The 23,359-nt window shown below is 32.6% G+C and overlaps 1 protein-coding gene across 1 annotated transcript; it reads left to right on the top strand.

Annotated features, from left to right (window-relative positions):
* Nucleotides 1-14,913: 14,913 nt before the first annotated feature.
* Nucleotides 14,914-23,347, top strand: LOC110413490 (tetraspanin-18-like). The gene is made up of 6 exons (XM_021424321.2): nucleotides 14,914-15,421; nucleotides 15,955-16,054; nucleotides 16,485-16,565; nucleotides 16,664-16,768; nucleotides 21,757-21,963; nucleotides 22,952-23,347. Exons 1-6 carry the CDS (start codon nucleotides 15,111-15,113, stop codon nucleotides 23,039-23,041), a joined length of 894 nt encoding a protein of 297 aa, XP_021279996.1. The 5' UTR covers nucleotides 14,914-15,110; the 3' UTR covers nucleotides 23,042-23,347.
* Nucleotides 23,348-23,359: the final 12 nt, after the last annotated feature.

The raw sequence follows: 23,359 nt of genomic DNA, 5'->3' as shown, positions 1-23,359 counted from the left end.
ATTTTTAATGGCTTCATGGATAAGCCTAATTTGATATGCACCACATACGAAGACATAGTACAATAAATGAGATTTAAGGAATTTGTGGAATACCTTTAAGAATGAATGATATGCCTCTAATGTTGGAGAAGTTTGTTAGAACATTTTCTATGCATGATAGTGCGATATGTGTGTGTGTGTGTGCATGATTATCTACAGTAATATATTTGAGTTATTTGTACCCCTAACTAAGTGCCAAGGGTTGTATGAGATGAACTCGTCTTGTTAACCAATGTATGGCTTGTGTATGTTCAGAAACATGTATGAAATAAGTGCCAAGGGGTAATTTATATGTATTTGAATTTAAATTATGTTATGAATATATTTGATATGAGAACCCCTGTTAGCTAGTCACGGCTCCCTGGTTTGGGGTCGTGACATTATCATTATTAAGCAGCATTAAGAATTCTCAATTTTTATTAAGCATCATCAAGTATCATTAAGTATTCTTCCAATCATTATCAAGCAAGCATTTTCAAGAAAGAAAATTCTCCAATTCACGCATGAAAATGGCAACTCAAGGAGAATTTCTACATCAAGAAAATATCATCCTTAATGAAATATTGAGGTTTGGCAAATTTCAAGCCTACCTTGTAAGCATGTAGCAACTTGCATTATTCATAAGAGGGGTTATATTGAACTTTATTATAATAGCTATTACTTCAAAAAAAATTTCATGTTAGCATATAATGAGTTAATTCACCCTATAACTAATATAACTATGGCTGGGTTTAGAGGTCAAGTTGATCCAATTGAGCCTCCATTACTCTATTGTATGCTTGGCAAACCTAAAAAGAATAAAAAAAGAGAACTTAAAGAAGCATCAGTTAGAGACTAGAAGTCTAAGAGGAGTAGCACTACTAGATGCACTTTTTACTCTAAGCTTGGCCATAACAAAAGAACATGTCCTAGAGTTCTTGTGTGAACCAATCAAAAGGTCATTTTCAAGCTCAATTTTTATATTAATAATGCATTTTACTAATAATGAATTTATTTATACTTTTAGTTAAAGAAAAATATAAAGGTTGCTTTTACTATTAATGGACTTTTAAGAAGACCTATTACTACTACTAATGGATCTTCAAAAGGATCTACTATTGTTGGTGAATTTTCAAGGGTGTTTTTTACTACTACAAAAACATGGGCTTCATCTTCAAGAGTGCAAGCATCTATTGTTTTTACTCTTATTCTTGTTAGTAGGTTTGTTGGTGACACATCTGTGAACTCTACATCTACTCTTTTTAATTCTGCAAGTAGTGGTTCAGGGGCATAAACAAGTGTTTTTGCTGGTAACTATGCTGCTTGGTGAAAATGTTAAAATGATAAGTTTTAGGGGTTTTGTCGTTGATAGTTGAAAATGTTATTTTGGTTAATGAATTCAGACATGTATTTTTGTTTTGGGACTTTATTTGAAAGGATTCATTCTAACAATTTCTTAAGATTAGACTCAGTACTAATAGTCCCAATAGTATTGTCTACAAATATTGGTCTTAATATTATTTTGTTCATGTATAGTGGTCATGATGTTCACATCGTGGACTTGATGTATGCACATTATTTACTATTATTAATTTATATGACTATTTTGCTTATTTATAGAACATGTTTAGATAAAATTATATTTTCTTTATATCAAAAATAATAAGTGAAGAGGCTTACAAAATGTTAACATTAAGTCAATAAATATTAATAACAAAATTAACACTAAATACAACAACTAAATATATTACTTCCCATTCACCAACATTACCAACAAGATTAACAATAAACATAACAATTAAATAAATTTCTTCTCATTCACCAATTAAACAACTAAACAAACTAAATACATACAACAATTAACGTTATTACAAGTAATATATCAACCATTAATTTTAACAAGTTGATTGCATGCTCAGTTTTGCAATGTTCCATTGCAGCCTCAATTTCAATCTTCATTTTTTCATTAAACTTTTGATCTCCAACATATTTCTTCTAATGTTAATATCTTCATTGCTATTGGATTCTGCATTATCATCCACCATGTTTATATGCCACCATTAAAAAACTCCATTTTTTCTCTTTTGAGAAATAAAATAGAGTTTTGAATAACTGTATAATATTTTGACAGAATATTTGGTTAGGGGGAATAGAATAGCCATTTCCCCTTATTCTTAATCCTTTCTTAAAATTTTGTTTGGTTGGTAGGAATAGCCATTTTGGGAGAATGGGGAATAGCTATTACCAACTCCCTTGGTAATAGCTATTCTTGAAGACAAGAAATAAGTTGAAAATGTCAAGGCAAAAATGTCCACCATCAAGTTTAAAATTTATAGTACCATATAAGCTATGATTTACTCATTTCTCCCAATTTCTTTCTTTCTCTATCCAATTGTCTATTTCCTTTTCTCACTAAATTTTCTCCACCATAGAAGATAGCTAAAGTTGTGAAAACGGCAACAATAGGCAATGGTGGGCAGTATAGATATCTTCACGATCAAATTTGGTCGCAAAAAGCATCAATATGGTGCTCCTTGACCAAATCGGGTCACAAAAATGTCAAATCTGGCACTTCTCGTTGCATTCACCTGCCAAAAAGCCAAATCTGATGCTCCGCAATCAAATCCAACTGTGAAAACACCAGATTTGGCTACGGGAAGCACCGAACTTGCCACTTCCTTACCAATTTTTTGTGACCAGATCTAGCACTCTGCAGTTAGATTCGGCCATTGAAAGTGTCAGTTTGGTGCTCTTCATCCTAATCTAGCTACAGAAAGTGCATATTAGTGCTCCCTTATACTAACCGACCACATCTTCTGTGGTTGGTCGATGAGAATAAAGAAAATAAAATGGAAAAGAAAAATTAAAATGAATTTAAAATAAAAAGATTTAGGATTTAATTCTAAATTATAAACAATCAATGTTTTAAATTTACAAATTAAATTAAAATTATAAATTTTTAATATTTTAATATTTTTAAAATAAAAAACAAAATAGAATAAAATAATGATATTAATGTTTTAATTTTAAATTATTAATATTTAAAATGAAATATAAATTATTAATATCCTATAAATTAAAATAAATGATAATATTAAAACCTTTTTTGAGAGTTAATCATATTAAAATTTAAATAACAATTTATTTATATTCTTAATAAATTATTAAAATAATAAATATTTTAATTTAAAAATTAAATATTATAATAAAGAATATTTTTGTCATTCATCTCTTATTCCTTAAATATTCCTAAAATTATTTCTACTAACCAAATATTAGAATAATTCATCATAGTAATTCTTTTTTTATTCTATTCCTCTGAACCAAACTACATATTAATCATTCATCTCTTATTTTATTTCTATAGAATAGCTATTGTTGTTCAATTTTTTACCCACACAAGTATACATATCACAAAGATAATGTAATAATGAGTAAAGTGTAGATTCCACAAAGAATTGAATTACTTCTTACTGTTAACTAATAAAATTGTAACAACTTCATCTTATCCAAATAATTAAATTTAAAATTATTAAACTAATAAACTAAAACTAAAAGTAAATAGTAAATTTGTTTTATAAAACTCACTTAACTATCAGACCTAAGATTATGATGTCCCTCAATACTTCATCTGATTATTATCTCTATCTCTTAACATGCTTTAATGGATTAAATTGTTAACCTAAAATCCTAAATTATTGGCAAGCCTCTGTCGAGTTTCTCATAAAAGTACCTCTCCCAATGAATTTACTATATGTCTATACAAATTAAATTGAAAAAAAATTCATCAAGTTTGTGCTCTAATTTTGGCTACGTATGGCTTATAAATGTATGTCTACCCTATATGCAAATCCAATCACCTAATCACCTAATTAAATCATCATCAAATAAAATTTAAACAGTAAGAACAAAACCAAGAAAATAAGAGAATAAAAAAAGATTAAAAAAATCAAGAATTATGTTCTTGATCTCCAAATCTCTTTGAATCCTTCAAATTCTTCTTAGCTTCAATGATTCTATGACTTGGTTCTCAACTGTCAATCTGGTGTTTCTTTTTTCTTCTAAAAGTCCTCTGCAAAGTTATTTTTATAAGGTTTAGAAGTTAGACTAAGTTGGATGAAGAAAGAAGTCAATTCCAAACAGGATTTCCTCCTCAAACTACGTGAGCCGCGGCCTTACCCAATTAATTAACAGAAATCATAATTGCTCTAAGACTACTACAATGTGTCAAATTTGACAAGGTTTTTGACCATTTTTTAGGCCAAACTAGGTGAAGTGGTGAACATGAATGTTATATTTTTTTCTCTTAGCTTTTTATTGGTCTAAGAATCAACTCATTTGAAGTTCTGTAAAGAGAATTATGATCAAAATACCTAAACATATGCAATGAAAGCCAACATCTCAAAATTACTTTTTGTCTTTCACTAAAATTCTTCTTTCATCAAATATCTACAAAAACACAATTAAATTAATAACAACCTATCTTAACCACATTAACACCAAATTAAGTATAAAATTAACTAAAATTGGATTGACTCACCTAAATTAACTAATTTAAAATAATTAAATAAAATTTACTAATTTTTATATATTACTACAAAAACTAAGCTAAATTACTATCAAAATTAAGCCTAAATAACTTTATATCATAGAGTTATCAGCTATTTTATTCTCACTTTATTCCTTCTTGCTAACCTAATACACCATGATATTCTAATAACAGCTAAGGTTGTCAACGGCTAGGGTACCCGTTAATTTTGAGGTACTCGAACCCTAACCTTATTAAAAATTAAGTACCATAACCCTATTAATTACCTGAATAATTTTAACCATTACTACCCTAACCCTAACCTTAATACATTCCCACTACCCTATAATTACCTTAACCCATTTAAAAACCCAATTAGATAAGAAATTATTAAAATCTTCTTTATGGGTACCTAATTACCCTAACCCCGTATACATATACAATAATATTTCTCTACATATTTCATATAATTAACTACTAATTAAATTAATAAAAACATAAATAATAAAATTTAAATTTAAATAATAAAAAACAAATATCTTAAACATAAACTTAAATAACTATACACAAATATCCAAATAACAATATAAACTTAAATAACTAAATTCAAAGATCCCAACAAACAACATAAACTTAAATAACTAAACACAAATACCCAAACAACAGCAACATAAACTTAAATAACTAAAAATAAATATCCAAACAACTACTTAAACAACATACAAATTGACAACAAGGCAAGTTCATGAACAATTCAATCATCTTCTTCTGTGACAGTGTCAACAAGCAAGGCAATTGAATCTTCAATTGTTATACATGATCCTACACAAATAAAAAAAAATAAGAATGTATATAACACTTACGATAATAGATAATTTTTTTTTATAGAAAACAAATGAAATAAAAATATAATGACTTTACTTAACTTTCGTTTCATTCCTCAACCAATTTTGACTGCACATCAATGACTCTAAAGTGTATTGTTTAAGCCTACTTCGATGGTTAGTCACCACTCTCCCGCCAGTGCTAAAGGTTATTTTAGATGCAACTGTAGAAATAGGAATAGTAAGAAAATCTCTGGCAATCATTTGCTAAATGAGATACTTTATCCCATTTGTCTTCCACCAACTCAAAATATCAAAAACTTTCATAAATGGAAAAACTTTTTCTTCTAAATAATGATCCAATTCTGACTTCACATGCCCATCAGTAGAACAATTAAGATACTCATACAACATACATTCATATAGTTCGGGTGGTTCATCAAATGTTATTGCTAATGAACTCTAAGAAAACTATAGTTTTAGATTGGTGGATCTACTCTAGTATTTTTGAAGTAAATCATAACAAGTTTTCCTAACTTCTTCAATCTCATAAGTTGCAGCACCACCATAAATTTTAGGAAAAAAAATACTCAACCACCTTCATTTTATACTTAGGATCCAAGATAATCGCCACAACTAACACAATATGAATATCCTTCTAGTATTTTTCAAACTAATCAAAATACTTATCAAACATTTTCTTTGCCACTGCACTAATTGTCATATCATCAGAGCACATCCAATTCACAATTGCAATTCAAAGTTTACAAACTTTGACAAAAAAAATAATTTGCAAGAGGATACTTTATGCCTAAAAACAATTTAATAAGATTATAAAACATTTCCAACTTGTCAACAATATTTTTTGCCTCCTCCAATCTTCCTCACTAGGCACATAAAAGTAACTTTTGTCTTTAAGTTTCAAATCAAGGACGAGATCTTTGTATCCTATAGCAACCTAAATCATCACATAAGTTGAATTCCATCTAGTTCTACAATCTAGACTCAACTTTTTAGAATATGACACTTTAGCTTGACAAGCCACTTCTTCAAATTTTTTCAATCTAGATGGACTAGCTGACCACTATACTGCATTATCATGAACATTTTCAAACACAGATAATCCATCTTTTGCAACAAGATTCAATATATGTGCACAACATCTCCTGTGAAGAATTCTCCCATTAAGTACAAGTTCACAACCCAAGTTATTCACTAGGATAAAAATCATACCATCATTGGAGCTGCAATTATCCACAATGATTGTAGAAAGTTTGCTCTCTATATACCATTCAATCAAAGCACTCATCATTTCTTGAGCAAGAACATCCATGGTGTGAGATGTTGGCATATATAGAAATCTACACATCTACAAAATAATATTAATGAATTTACTTAAATTTTTTCATAAAACCATTAATGTATAACATAACACAATTTCAAGATTAGAATAAAAATTGCTTACCTCAAGATATAGCTTTGCAACTCCCAAGATTCATCAATATAATGAGCAGTAACGAACATGTAACCTTTCTTTTGATTTGAAGTCTACATATCCATCGTGATTGCTATTCGACTTTTTAACTTCTCAAACCCTTGTACCTTGGATTTCTTTGAGCAATAAATCTTGTGAATGTCCTATTTAATTATATTGCAAGAAACCATCTTAAACATGAGTTGAAGAATATTAGCAAACTTTTTAAAACCAACATGAGAAACAATAGAAAGCAGATACTCATGCAAGATTACAGCACAAGCCAACTCATGTCTTGAAATGTCCTGATCAAATGTGTAATTTCTAATCTAAACCTTCTTACTAGCTAGTGTATGTATGCCAAGTTGCTTTTGCTTTTCAAAGCATTGTTCAATGCTTGAATTTTTTCTCTTTGCACAAGTACTCATGTGATTTTTTAAAGCTTTTGTTCCATTCTTGCTATTGGCCTTAAGAATAGCTTTGCAATAATTACAGATTGCCACATTTTCCCCATCGATATTTTTCTTTTTAAAATGATTCCAAACCTTTGAAGTTAATTTGCAAGGATGTTTGGTACTTGAACTACTTGATGGAGGTTTACTACCAATAGGCAATGTCAAAGGTTGACTACCACTAGCAGGAGTTTTAGAAGGCTCAATTAAATGTACTTGGAGTCAACTTGACCGTACATATGCTGACGATTGAGAAAGTGTCTTCTTGCAATTATAATTAATACTATCATCATAATTTTGAACTATGTCCATTTTTAAAAAGACCTAGAAACATAAAAATGATAGAATCAATGTCTAAATCAATTTTGAAAAAATAAGTACAGCACAATAACACATGAACATACATGATTTCTATTGCACATGAACAAAATTGTTTACCCATGAACATAGAACTGCTCGCCAGTATTGATATTGAGCCAAATTAGCAAGCAAAAAATAGTAGGATGCATGGATATTTCTCTATGTGCACTTGTGTTTCTATTTGATTGAAAGTTGGAACTTTTATGATAAAAAAAAAGAATAGTTTTGCGTATTCCTGCTTTAATACTACATTTATAATTTAGTTTGACTTTGGCAATGTCACATGAGATTTAAGCAACAAACAACTACCAATCTAAAGAAACAACTTCAATATAATTTTGATGGATTAAGGGCCATCATTTGACTCAAGTCTGACATCCAGATCAATGCTAGAAAACCCTCTAGCTTTGCATTTTAGTCTAAAGTTGCCACATACTTATTCAAAATTTCCCATAGAAATAAAAACAATAAACAGAAAATTGATTCTAATGGAAACACTTAGCCTGTGAAAACGGTTTATAGGCCAGAAATTGCAATTTTCTGTTGAGGATTTTCAACTATGATGGTTCGGATGGATTCATCTCCCCTGTCTTTAATACTTACCTTTTGTCAAAAACTTACATTTGACAAAAGAAAAAAAAAAGGTGCAACTTAGGTTTAGAATGCCTAGATAGATTTTATTTGAACTTAATATTATATTTCATTATAGAATAAATTCCAGCCCAAAAAATAAAAATAGATAGATTTAATGATTTACCTAAATGAAGGACCAACAATGGAACGACAAGAATGGAAGATTAGAGTGGCTGGCTGGGGAAAGAAAAGAAGAAGGAATAAAAGAACTATTAGAAAGAAGAAGTAGTTGGCTGAGGGAAGAAAAGAAAAAAGAAGGAGTAGCTAGAAGAGAAAAAAGAAAGAAAAGAAAAGAGTGGCTAGGGTTTTTAGTCTTAATATATTGTTATTAAATTATCAAAATCAATAATATTATTATTTTTTGAGAATAAAAATTAATATTATTTTATTATTTAATAATTATTAACTTATATATAATAGTAATTATATTCTTTATAATGAACATAAATATAATATAAAGTGTATGGGTTAAAAGACATTACAAGTTATATACTATAACGTGTTTGTGTGTGTCTATATATATATATATTATAATTAATAATTTTATAAGTTATAATTCTTATAATGTTAACATAAAATTAAAAGTAAATATATTTATATTTAAAGTATATATATTAAAAGTATTTTAGTATATATATTAATAGTAATTATATTCCTTATAAATGAATCTAATATATATGAAGTACAGATATTAAAAGACATTACAAGTTAATTAATAATCATAATTTCATTAATTAATTTAATTAAGTATATGAATTTGTCCTTAATTACATGAAATTAAAAAAATAGCTAAGTTTCAAAACTAATCTAATCTCACAGCTTCTTTTTGAATAATTAAGTTTATAAAAACAAGGGTATATATATTATTTAGCAATTATTAATTTATATAATAGTAATTATATTCTTTATAAATGAATATAATATATAATATAAAATGTATGTGTTAAAAGACATTATAAGTTATATATTATAGATTGTGTATATATATATATATTATAATTAATAATTTTATAAGTTATAATTTTTATAATGTTAATACAAAATAAAAGGTAATATATATTATATTTAAAGTATATATTTAAAAGTATTTTAGTGTTATATATAACAGTAATTGTATTCCTTATAAATGAACCCAAATATAATAAAGTGTAGATATTAAAAGACATTATAAGTTAATTAATAATCGCCCGGCAGCGCCCGCCGGGCACCGGCGCGCGCACGCCGGAGCCGCCGGGCCCCGCCCCGGGCGACGCGCCCGGGCGCCGCTCCCCGCGCCCCCCCCCCCGCCGGCCGCGCGGCGGCCCGGCGCTGACCCCCGGCGCCGGCGCCCCCCCGCGCCCCGCCGCCGGCCCGCGGAGGTCGGGCCCGCCGCCGCGCCGAGCCGCGAGCCCGGCCGCGCGGCCCCGCACGCGCGGGGGGGCCGGCCGGGCGCCGCCGCGCGAGCGCGCCGCGCGCGCCCCGGCCCCCCGCCCGCCCCGGCGGCCCCGCCGCGCCGCCCGCGCCCCGGCGCGGCGGCCGCGCGGCGGCCGCGGCCCCCCGCGGCGGCGCCGCCGGCGCCCGCGGACCTGGCCGGGGCGGCCCGGGGCGGCCGGCGCGCGGCGGCGCCGGGCCGGCCAGCGGCCGCAGGGCCCGGCGCCGCGCGCCGCGCCGCCCCGGGCGCGCCGGGCGCGGCCCCGACCACCCCCTCGGGCCGCCGCGCCCCGCGCGGGGGCGCGCGCCGCCGCGGCCGCGGCGGCCGCGCCCGGCGCGCAGCCCCGGCGCGAGCGGCCGCGAGCCGCGCCGGGGCCCGGCCGAGCTCCCCGCCGGCGGCCCACGCGGGGGACGAGCCGCGGCGGGCCCCCGGGTCGCGCATAATGTTATTAATTAATTTAATTAATTATATGAATTTGTTCTTAATTACATGAAATTAAAAAAATAACTAAATTTCAAAACTATTCTAATCTCACAACTTCATTTTAGATAATTAAGTTTATATAATATAAGTTTATATAAACAAATGTATATATATTATTTAGTAATTATTAACTTATATAATAGTAATTATATTAGTTATCGATGAACATAATATATAATATAAAGTGTATGTGTTAAAAGACATTACAAGTTATATATTATAAAGTGTGTATATATATATATATATTGCAATTTATAATTTTACTAGTTATAATTTTTATAATGTTAACATAAAATAGAAAGTAAATATATTTATATTTAAAGAATATATATACTAAAAGTATTAGTATGTATATAATATAGTAATTATATTTCTTATAAATGAACTCAATGTATATAATGTATATATATTTAATAATCATAATGTGTGTGAATATATATATATATATATATAATGTGTAACATCACGTACCCTCGTTTAGAAGTTAATAAGACTCTATCAATGAGAAGAAGGGTTATTTGACATAAATCTAAGCGTTAGAGAACAGTGATAAGTAAAAAGAATATTTTGAAATAAAATAATATTTTATTTATTTGTGAGATTAGTTAAAAGAGAGGGTTATATGATTAATCTAAGTGGGAGAGAAGAAAAAAAATTCAGAAGAAAAATGAGGTTAGAAGGACCCGCGTGTCTTTATTAAATAGAACACAAATGAGTAAGTATATATTTAAATATTATGGTGACACGTTGATGGGATGCAAATCTTATATTATATTTGTACACATGTCAATGAGGGAAAATAAAAAAAAAATTGAAATTTAAAGAATGATGGGGGACTTAATAAAAAGGATGAAAACTTAAGAGGGTTAAATGGTAATTTTATCATTTAGCTTGGTCAAAGCTCCCAAAGAAAGCTTTGACTCTTCTTTCTTCTCTTCATGGCCTGCCCTCCCATGTGAGATTATTGGAAATTGTGCAAATTTAAAAAAAAAAAAAGAAAAAGGAAGGGGGAAGAAAAGGAAAGAGACAAGAAATTTTACTACACATTGACTAAGTGAAAAGCTTTCATTTTTTTCTTTTGACTTTTATTTCTTTTTCTTTCCATTTGGCCGGCCAATTGATACCAACTTTTCCTATTTATCTTCTTATCTCAATGAGCTTTCGGAACCTTCATTTTTCATCACTTTATGCATCCTTTTTCTTTTTTCTCAAATGCCACTTTTTCTTCCTTGTTCATTTCTTCAACCGTGGCTTCACCTCCAAAGGAAAACCATGCATCAAGTCTTACCATTTTTCTTTTATGCTCCTTTCTTTTCTTCTTCCTCCTCATGAGTTGTCTTTCCTTTTTCCTCCCCCATAACCGAACCTAAAGAGAGCTTGGTGGTTTGCCTTAAACATTTCAAGGTAAGGAATGTGGAAATTGTTAGTTTGGTTGAATGCATACAAAAATTGAAGAATTCTTTGGTAAAAATTGTTATCATGTATGATTGTATAAGCATGGGATTTACTATGAAATTTGGGTAAGAAAGTTGTTGGTTAAGTTGTTGCCATGTATACATGCAATTAAGTGAATTGGGTTTGGATGGCTGCTAGGAAGCATATAAGTAGAGGAATAACTGGTGATCGACACATAGTATTAGTTATTGCATACTCGAATTAATAGCGACGTAATGTCTCGCTATTATGAGGTGAGTAGGGGGTGTCTATTTTAAAAATTCCCATAACTATATAAATATATATATAAATATGTGTTGATTTATTTTAATGAAAAATTACGGAAAGCATAAGTTGATAGAAATGTTAAGAAATTGTGGATGTTATGACTTTGAAAATGACTTTGAATATATATATATATATATAAAGGTTCTTGAAATTGAAAAACAAGTTTTTAATATGATTTATGTCAAGTATGTGCCTTATAGTTTATGCGATGTGCATTCATGATTGAAACACATATCCACCATGCTAAATGATCTTTCAACCTCATACAAAGAGTTATATTTTAAAGTCTTATAAGGGATCTTATCATGTTACTACGTGAATATTTTGGCAATGATTTTGAAATAAACTTTTGAGAACCCAACTATATTCTAAAATGGTTTTATCAAACCGAGAGATTCGAGAGTAGGTTGATTGTCACTTCGGTTAAGTGTGACCGTTGTGCACAAGTGAGCTCTAACTAGAGAACCTTTGGGTCACCAACGGGCTGTTAGACATGGCTGGGGCTAGGATCTGTGATTTTACGTGGCTAAGCCACAAGTTGTGATACGCGATTGCGACCGACTGATTTTCTCTGATGTCGACCAACATCGTTGAGACTACCATGGCATGTGGGGATCCGGTGGAATGGAGCTCCTGGATGTTATTAAGTGGAAGCAAGTCCACGTGGTCTTTATTTCTACACCTACTCAAGAGTGATATCTCTTTGGGTTTTTCACGTAAATAGTTTTCGCATGGTGAAAAATAATAGTTTTTCTGCTACTCCCTTACTTATATGATAAATTTTGATTTAATTCTTTGCGTACGAGGTATCTTATGAATTTGCACATAAGCTTTGTAAAATGTTGGATTTTATGGGAGCATGCGTGATGCCATTAAATTACTTTAAACCGGATGTTAAGTAATTTCGATGGTAGGAATCTTTTCATGGCTTGCGTTGATATTGGATTTAAATGATTATTTAGCATAAACTTGCTTATTTTCATAGAAGGCATAAACCTCCCCTTTCGAGTGAATTGTTTACATATATTCTTATATTTTTAATATTCAAATCTTTTGCCTTTAGCTTGTTTCCTATCTATGCCCTACTTACGGAGTTGATGATCAATGAGACTGTGAGACTCACCCCCTTTATTTTCTTTTGCATATAGGTAATCAATTCAAGTGCATTGTTCAGCACTTCGAGACCGACTACAATCTAGGTAATGGCATCTGTTAGACTTTCACTCCGAGTTGCTCCGCTGCCTAGAGGTCAGGTTATGTCAAATAGTCAGACTTATAATGATTAATAGTTTATTGAAAATGTATTTGCTAAAACTTAAAGTTATGTAATGATTATTACATATTATGTTGAAATTGTATGGAATTATCAAACCTGGTTATTAGTATCCAGATGCCACGTTTTAAATATTGTGATTATTTAGTTTAAATTAATTATGGTGTTAAAATTGTAAGTTGAGTTTAAATTGTCTAAAGGCTTAACTAAGGCTTGTTCGGGATTTGACGAGTTCACTCGTAAGTCTCGAACGTCGTTAATGATCGAGGGAAGAGGTTGTTATATAATGTATATACATTCCAAGTTAATTAATAATCATAATTTCATGAATTAATTTAATTAATTATATGGGTTTGTGTTTAATTACATGAAATTAAAAAAATAGCTAGATTTCAAAATTATTCTAATCTCAAAGACTCTCTTTAAGTATATATATTTTAAATTATAATTTTTACTATGTTAACACAAAATAAAAAGTAAATATATTTATATTAAAAATATATATACTAGTAATTATATTTCTTTGTAATATGATATGATATGCATATTATTTAAATATAATTAATAATTTTTTAATTTAAATATATTAATATCATCGCATTAATAATTTGACTAATCATGTGTTTTAATATACTTGTCAATTATTATTAAAAGAAATTATTTGTAGAGATGATAAAGGTTTTAATTGCCTTTTTTCCTTACCTGGGTTTGAATTTAAACACTACCAAAAGTGGATTTTTTTATTCCATTATTTAAATAATAATAATATATATAGGTATTAGAGTCGGGTTCGGGGCGGGTATCCGCGAAACTCGAATGTAAAATATATATTTAGGTATTAGAATCAGGTTTTGGATGGGTACCCACAAAACCTGAATATTAATATAATCGGGTTCTCGTAGTAGGTATCCAATGAGTGATGCCCCAATCTAATACGGATAGTAAAATTATTGTCCAAACTCATCCCAAATTCAATTATAAGATATCTTAATTTGATATAATCGGGTCAAGGGTCAAGTATCTTCGGGTATCTTAGAATAGGGTACCCATTGACATCCCCAACAACAACTATACAACCATACCTACAATATTTGTTTTGAAATTAAAACTCATATTTTAGTGCATTATTGCTTGAAGAAGACTTTATTGTTTCTTTTAGAACAAACTAAATATGAAACTCAAATAACTACATCCTAACATGACAACAAAATGTAAACTGTAAGTACGATTCATGTTATCTAAAATGTAAATAAGAATAAGTAAAATGTAAGATAGAAAACAACCAAACTTCAAAATAATAGACCTGTCAGTCTCGCTTTAAAACATCCAAACCTCACTTTCAAACAGTCAAGTAAGTACCCAAAAACCCAAAAGTGATGAGTGAATTAATATGATATCTCAAGCAAAAAATCGAAGCAAGGAAGAAAGCAAATAATCTCTCCATTTAGTTTGTTTAGATTTCTGAGATTGAAGTTGTTAAGTTTCTTACTTTTTTTATATAATTAAGATAAATTAGTATAAAATTCATGTCGCATTATTAAGTAAATAGAAATTCAAATAGTGAAATAATAGTAAAGCTCTTGTGTCCTGCAATGTATAAAGTATATTGTGATAAATTCAAAATAAATTAAAATAAAGCATTAATAAAGAGGTAATTTACTAAACTACCAAAAAAAAAAAAAACATAACCAAAAGAAATTCACTTATACAAAATATCTTCGGAGTACTTCCCCGCCATTTCATCTGGACTTGTAAAACACCAGAAAAAAAAAAGCAGAAAAAGACAGAAAGCTTTTACAAGCAAAACGCCAAAATAATCAAATCCGAAACCGCAGCTTCGATCTCAGCCCTCTTTCAAAATCATCCAAAAATTAGGGGTTTTCAATTCTCATAAACGAAAGAGGAAATCGAAATCGATTGAAATCTTAGGGAATGAGGCCCAATTGCTGCCACGTTTCGTTTGCATTTGTTCTAAAATTCTTGAATTTTCTCCAAGCTTTCGTAGGAGTATCGATCATACTCTATTCGATATGGATGCTGGATCAGTGGAAACATCACGTCCCCATTTATCCGCCGCCTATAGCTCCGTCGCCGGAGTCTTTTCTTTCGGTCCACTTCAATACGAGACCGGAGATCGGAGCTCAAGCAGCTAGGGTTTTCGATGATTTCGTTGTCGGTTTGGCATCCGGGTTGGATAATAGCGCCGGGTTTGACTTGAGCTCCGTTAAGCTACCTGCTCCCTGGTACTTACTCTATTTTAATCTTTTTTAATTTTTGTAATTCAATTATTTAAAGGGATTTTGAAGTAGACGCTGCATTAAATGCTAATAGCGATAATTTAGCAACAAAACGAAAGGGCGAAGCTTTAAAAGTTTGAGAAGGAGTTTGATAAGACCGGCTTTAGTAATTGAAAATAAGGTCACTTTGAAGTTTATAACCTTAAATCTTGAATCATGTACTTCGAAGTCTTACCTTTTAAGACAGAACATATAGAATGATGAGTGCCCTGTTTTGGGCCCCTTTTTTCTTTATGGAACAAGTATAAACAGTAAGGGTTTTCCATTTTTTTTATTGTAGTATTAGATGTTCTATTTCACTGCTATGACAGTTCAAAACTTGGTTGTGTCTGCTTGCCACTTGGGTCATGTCTCTTTCAATTCCTTATTTGATATGATTGGTGGTACAACGTTTGCTTTTGTTGGCTTTTGTGGTTGAATGTTTGGGATTGGGAATACTCAGACAAATGTTAATTTGGTGCTTTTCTTCTTTGCTGCAGGTTCATCTACTCCTTTATGGGAGCGGGCATTGTGCTATGTTGCATTACTTTCATTGGTTGCATAGCAGCAGAATCCGTTAATGGCTGCTGCCTGTGTTTTGTATCCAATATAGATAACGTCTTATATTCTTTTCAAATGAAGTTGGCTTAGAGATGTTGCTGCAGCTCTTCTGAACATGTATACCTAGAGACTAGCATGATTTTTTTTTTTAATAAAATTTGCAAATTGCAGATAATGGTTTTTTTTATATTGAAGTTTTAAGTTCATTAGCTTTACTTATGCTCTGTCTACCTAGAAGTGGCAGTAGCAGGAGAAGACAAAGTGCTTAAGATATGATCAAAACTTTAAGCACAAAATTAAGTTTTTCATCTTCTATGTATTCACTGGTAACTCTCTCTAAAACTAATTACTTGGTGATTTATAAAGCTCTATAACAAGCATTAAAGTGTTAGAGTTGTTTCTGCCCTACCAATAATACAATGGAATGCATTCTATTACATGTTCTTCCTTAACTTGATCAAACTGCCAGTATACTCTTCTCAAAATTGTTCTCATTTTGATAGAAGCTGCTTTGGTGGCATTTATTGCAATTGATCGTCACTGGGAGAAGGTATATCTTTTCTTGGTGCATTGTGTTTGTCAAGAGATGCTATGGCTTTGATCTTGTGCATATGATTATTTATTACTAAAGACTGTGTTTTATGACAGGATATTCCATTTGATGAAACTGGAGAACTTGATAGCCTTCGATCCTTCATTGAGGACAACATTGATATATGTAAATGGGTTGGCATCAGTGTCGTCATAGTTCAGGTATGTTTAGTGATGTAGTGCAGAAGTAGAAACAAAAAAAAAAAGAAAACCAAAACAGTGAAAGAAAACCAGAACAAAGGCACAATTTGATGTAAAATTGAAGTAGGAATAAAATAACTAGGGTTTAGGGTAGTAGAACCTTTAACAGAAAAATATTCCAATATAGTATGATTTTCTAATGTGTCTAAACGACTATTTATACTAAGGTTATAGCAGCTATTAGTCCTAACCCATGGATACACCTAAACCCAATCTAATCCTAACCATTCAAACTCATTATAAGATTACATACTAATCATATAACCACTTGATAAAAATAAAAACACTAATTACCAAAGTAAAACAGTAAAAAATAAAAGAACATATTAAGACACTTAATTTAAATAAGTTATAGAATATCCTGCATTAATTTCCTCAGGTTGACAAAAGGTCTTCCTCATTAGTTACAAAGATTAGCATAGATTTCTAGGTCAGTCCTTTTCAGTCTGTGTTCTATGATCTAAGTACTCTCACTAGCTGGTTTACTCAACTCTACCATACTTAAGTTGAAATAAGGATCACTTGAACATTGATTTTAAGTTCTTATTGCTCACTACAATTTCTATTGACTGGCCTTCCTTCTTGACTAAGAACACATCTAATTTCAGCAAGTGATGCATCATCCTCCCCAAGAAATAACTTCTCAAAATCTGGTAGTACAAGAATCATTGCCACCGTCATCAAAATCTCTATCTGCTGAATAGCCCTTTGTGCAGAAGCTGGGCACTCAAAGCTGTCCCTTTTCAAGCATTTAGTGATCGGGCTCAAAAAACAATTGAACTTCCTTATGAAACCTATAAAACAGGGGTAAATCATGAAACCTTTGACTTTCTTTGACTGATTTAGGTGTTGTCCATTCTCTCATGGTGCACACTTTCTTTGAATCTGGGTTCAATCCATTTGGCGAGACTATAGATTTCAAAAACTCAACCTCATAGCACACAAAAGAGCAGTTCAAGTTATAAAGAGTTTCTCTATATGAAGACCTTCTAAAACTTGCCGAAGGTGGCTTAAGTGTTCTTCCATAGATATATTATAAACCAAACATCCATCAACAAGTTCAAGAAAAGCTTTAGTAACGTAGTCATAACTTGAATGAATGTACTTAAACCATTAGAGAGACCAAATAGCATCACTAACCATTCATAAAACCCATCTGGTGTCTTGTGGGCTCTGTTCCTCTCCGGTACCAAATTCTTGGTGAGCAACTCCTCAACCTGTTTTTGCATCTCAGCTTGCTGCAATGGAGGCATTCTACAAACCCGCATAGTTAATAATGAAACGCCTAGAACCAAATCAATAGCATGTTGGTCACTACTCATTGGTGTTAGAACAGGCAATTCCTTATCACTCAGCTCTTCAAACTCTTCTAACAACTGTTGAACTTCATAAGGATGCTTGGTAATTCACCCTTCAAGTCATCTTGCACAAATTTGCTAACTAAAGCATAAACAATTCTGCTATCTTTACTCTTTAATTCAAATTTCTCCATTGTTGCTGACTCTTCTTGAATTAGATAAACATCAACTTCCTCATTGTCTTTCATAATCATCATAAACTGGCTATAATTCCTCATCTTCATATAATCATCATATATTGATTGTAATTCCTCCTCTTGCCTTCTTCACATTCTGTCTAAAAAGTACCAGTAACGGAACTGCTTTGTACTCTGTAAGTTACTGCATTGTTCCCTTGGAAGTCATCAACCTTTACACATTCAAGTCTAGAGCATGTAACAACCACTCTTACAATTCAATAAGGACAGCAAGGTTTGGTGATCCAGCATTATGAAAAGGGTTTTAACCTCTCTATATCCAGTTTCATTCTAAAGACCACCTTCCAGTAAATCCAAAGGGCTGTGGTTGCATTTTGGATTCTCCATATGCGCTCCCATTGGTTCTTGTCACTGTAAAGTTTGCACAACCCTCAATCATATGTTCAACTCTGCCAATTCTGTTTGCTGGGCCTGATTTCCTCTTCCGTGTCCTGTACCTCAATCAGTCATGGTTCATATGCGAAAACCCTGGTTTAGCTTTAGGATCTCTTTGCTTTGATACCACTTTGATGTAGTGCGGAAGTAAAAGCAATAAAAAGAACACCAGAACAAAGGCTAAAATTTATGTAAAATCGAAGTAAAAACAAGATAACTAGGGTTTAGAGTTGTAGAACCTCTGACAGAAAATAATCCAAAGTAATACGGCTGCTTAATGTGTCTAAAAGACTATTATATTAGGGTTACAGCAGCTTTTAATCGTAGCCCAAGAATACACAAAAAAGCAATCCAATCCTAGCCATTCATACTCTTAAAAGATCACATGCTAATCAAATGACCACTTACTAAAATAAAAACACTGATTACTTAAGTAAAAAACAGTAAAACAACAGAACATATGAAGACAACTAATTTAAATAAGTTTTGGAATGCTCCTGCATCATTTAGCCCACGATTTCAAGCATTTTATAACTTACTAAATTAATTGATTGTTTTTGTTTCACAGAAAGAAATGCAGTAACTAAATGAGCACATACTTTGTGATTTGTGACATTTCATTAGATGAAGATCTATTCATTTATGGTCATAAGGATTTATGAATTCCATCATAATGGGAATATGCAATGATCTTCTGAAAAGGTTTTGGAGTATCTCAAATGTGGGAAAAAAAAATTCAATTTTGTATTTTACCATTGCACTTTCTAGTGCCAGCACTGAACTGTGCCTTGGTTACATAACCCTTGGGCTTCTGCTCAATGATTGATTGGATGGAAGGGTAGATCTCTGACGCATGTCTCAGAAACAATATAATATCATAATTTAGTTACCCTGGTGTTATATTGACATTGTCAGTTGAACTGGTAGGGGCTGGGGTTGAAATACATTTTTGGTTCAAATCTTACCATGTATTTGTGGGAAAGATTATATGAAAGCTAAAATTATGCATGTTCCAAAATTATGGCAATGTTTTTGCAGCATGGTACTAGTAGCATGGCAAATTAATTATTCAACCCAATAAAATCCTAGGTCTATTGTTCCTTGTTGAGGTGATAAAGTTACAGGTGATTATATATGGGATGATAAGAAGATACCACCTTTGCTTAACCACAACTTGATTGTAGCTTACAATATACCAAGTTTGTTATTTTGGTCGTTATAATTCATTTTTTCTTTAATATTTTCTTGTTAAAATTGACATGAAACAAAAAAGATCTTTCCTTAAAAATATAAGGATCCATTTTAGGCATGTACTTTCGCCTTTCATTTATAAGAGATTTGGATTATGACAACGGGGAAGAATTCTTTGGGCAATTCTGAACTGCAGAGCTTCTTCTTTCTGTTAATATATTGCTCCATCTTAAACCATGGTAAAAAAGATAGGTTTGCTGTGTATACAGTTTGTGATGGTTTATTACAAGGGAGATTGTAAGTGCATAATTTATGGTGTGCTTCCAATAGACATAAGAAAAGAACAGAGTTGATAGCCAAGTTATGGGTGAGGATGAACAATTATAGGTAATGCATTGTATATGATTAATGTTATAAATCTTGGGCTTTTTAGTAACTGCTTCCCATCCTTCATGTTAGTTACCACTTTATGACCTGTCCTGTAAATAGATTAGGTAGAGGCAAACTAAGCTGGTCTATACTGATTTTTTGTTGAAATTCTCACTGATGTATTATGTACTTCTTTGGGATGAAGGGCAGGTTAATAGAACCAGTCTACTCAAGTTGGTAGATGGCCCAAATTAAAGATATAGAGTTTATAGCTGTGGTTGAAAGGGGAACTAGGTTTCTTGAAGCAACTAAAGTTGATATATATAGGTTTAATGACCAAACATTGGCTGAATTGGAAAAATCAGCCTGCAGGAACACTTTGGTGGAAAGGAGACTTGGAATGATCTGACACATTTGGAGAGCTTAAAGGGAAAGATGGGAACATTTTTGTGGAATAGAAATTTGGGATTGTATGGTTTTCTAGGGCCTGTTAATGAAGCCTAAATTGCTAAAGGGATATAACATGGCTAACCAAAGACTAAAGATAAGCAGACGTGCATGTTCAGGATTTTTTTATGTTTGGCAAATGATTGTCCAAAACACTTAGTCGTTGAAGCCAAAATGATGTAGCCTCAGTCCACAGAAATAAGATATTGATAGTTCTGTCCATTGGAAACTCCAGATGAATGTGCAAGTCGTCAGAATTCCTATACTATCTTACATTAATTGCAGTAGACTCGAAATATCACAACTCCACGATACAAGGCAATCAGCTTTTTATGGGCTTGAAAACAGGATGCTCTGTTTGAAGACTAGTGTTACTTGATCATAACCATTTTGCATTGTGGGACAACATGGAGATATCTACTGTCCATACTCCATGGAGGAAAGAAATGAAAATGATGAACTGATGATGCATCAAAACCAATTATCTTGCACAGAACCACAAATCAGGATGAATTGTAAATTTATGAGTGGAGAAGGATATATGTTTAAAGAGGAGAGCCTTTATTATTTTTGGAGATCAAATTCTGTTTGAACTTAAATTGGCAGAGGTCCACTTGAGATAAAATCTCTTTAGCTGTTGAGATGAATCCAACCGTTCTGAACTGAAAATACATGGTTAGGTGACAACTTCTTGAATTAGGAGAAGGTAAAAGTTTGCCTGGGTTTAGGAAGTCCAGATGACCAATGCCAACATGGAACAGACTATCCATCTGGAGTTTGTTCAAAATCTAAGAGAACATTCTTAACATTATCACAACCTCATTTGTTAATAAAGTTTTGTAGTTATGAAAATCATATCTCCTGGGGACTTGAGAAATAGAAGATAAGAGCTCTTTTTTCCTTTTTCCTTTTTCTTTTTTCTTTTTTTTTTTCATATATATGTTTTTTTCAAATGTTCAGTAAGTCTGCTGATTTCTTTAATCTAGGATACTTATTTCCTGCATTCTTTTAGGCATTATCTTTGCTAGTGGCAATAATTTTGCGGGCAATGGTTTCTAGCGGGAGAAGAGACGTTGACAATGAAGATGATTATGAAAATATTAGAGGTAGAACTTGGGAGCCACTCCTAAAATCTCAGTCTAGCCACACATCTACCTCAGCCAAAAATGATGGCAAGGGAACTCACTCTGACATCTGGGGCTCACGAATAAGAGAAAAGGTACCCTCATTCTAATTGCTAATAACTTATCTATAGCATAAAATGATGGCTGGCGTGCTAGTTATATTGAACTAGTTCACTCTTTCTCTGTTTTATTAGTTTATTCTATATGATGTGAAATCCACTATGCAGCATCTCATTCTAGATTGAATCATGACTGGGGCCTGTGGATATGGTTCCTTAAAGTTGGTTTATAGCACAGTGGATCTTATTACTGCCATACTATGTCAATGTTTTGGTGATTGTATGACAAATTAATGGTCCAACTCATCGCTTTTTAACCCAGCATCACAAAAACATTGACCTCATTGAGATCCACTCTTACAAGTGACTGACTATATGCATCATCAAAGTCTCGCTTGAAGGATAATTGCATTTGTGGAAATGGTTCCTTGAAGTAGGATTTCAGTCTAGTGGATCTTATTACATGCTATGTGATTAGTTGTTGTGCACAAATCTATTGGAGAATTGGGTCTAATCTGAAACAAATTAATGATCTAACTTGGTGCCATTTGACCAGCCTCACAATGTGAAATCTCAGTCAGAAATAAACTGTCAATGTGATTATTCTTTCAGATATGCTTCTGACAAGGCTGACTTGATTGATTGATCCTGACTCACAAATGACTGAAAACTAAATATTTTCATTTTGTTGCCTTACAAGCTTTTGCCTTATTATTATTGATACTTATGTTTACTGCTCTGTGTCTTTAGCTCAGTTGTGACAATTATCAATGATTCCCATTCCCTTTACATCTATAGCTCGGTTTTGTCAAGAATTAGGATACTCTTAATTGTAAAGATTGTAAAGGAGAACATCGATGCACTAGAACACTGAGCATTTCTATTGTTCAAACCCATTCGTGTCAACAAAACAAGTTTTAAGATATTCTTTTCATTAATGCTGAGTTATATTTCTACTTGTATCTTTCCATAAAAATATTAGTTATTCTTTTCCTAAATCATGCTATTGCATTTGGTATTGCAGTACGGACTGAACAGTGGTGATAGATACAACAGTGCTGATAAATATAATTTACTAAACCAGAACGCATCTGGGAGTATGAAGTCCAAGTAGAACAGTGATCATAAAGAATGGGCGGCAATCTATCCTGTATTTCAAACTGATCAAGTACATATCATTGCACACTAGCCTTTTTATTCTTTGCTTTTGTGGAGAAAGTTGTGATGTATATAGGTCTTCAAGATCCATGTTCATTATATTGCTTTGTATCTATGGAAGGATTATCCCAATGGAATGTGGTGGTACTGACAGTTTTGTACAAATGAGAAGTCTGTTGTTTGGTCTCATGGTCGTTTAAAATCATTTGTCAGACTGGATGTACTATTTCTCAACCTATAATATACAGTTGATTATTTTAAATATGTTAAATTT

This window comes from Theobroma umbraticum, unplaced genomic scaffold (genome assembly GCF_002168275.2).
Source record: "Theobroma umbraticum cultivar Fairchild unplaced genomic scaffold, ASM216827v3 scaffold_4.1, whole genome shotgun sequence".
Taxonomy (NCBI): domain Eukaryota; kingdom Viridiplantae; phylum Streptophyta; class Magnoliopsida; order Malvales; family Malvaceae; genus Theobroma; species Theobroma umbraticum.
This window is presented reverse-complemented; position numbering and strand designations above follow the sequence as displayed.

What these genes read in the sequence shown, in the direction of transcription:
- LOC110413490 (XM_021424321.2), top strand. Translation starts at nt 15,111, where the DNA reads ATGAGGCCCAATTGCTGCCACGTTTCGTTTGCATTTGTTCTAAAATTC. An exon ending in GTTAAGCTACCTGCTCCCTG is followed by an intron (nt 15,422 to 15,954) that starts GTACTTACTCTA and finishes TCTTTGCTGCAG; the next exon opens with GTTCATCTACTCCTTTATGG. An exon ending in ATGGCTGCTGCCTGTGTTTT is followed by an intron (nt 16,055 to 16,484) that starts GTATCCAATATA and finishes TCAAACTGCCAG; the next exon opens with TATACTCTTCTCAAAATTGT.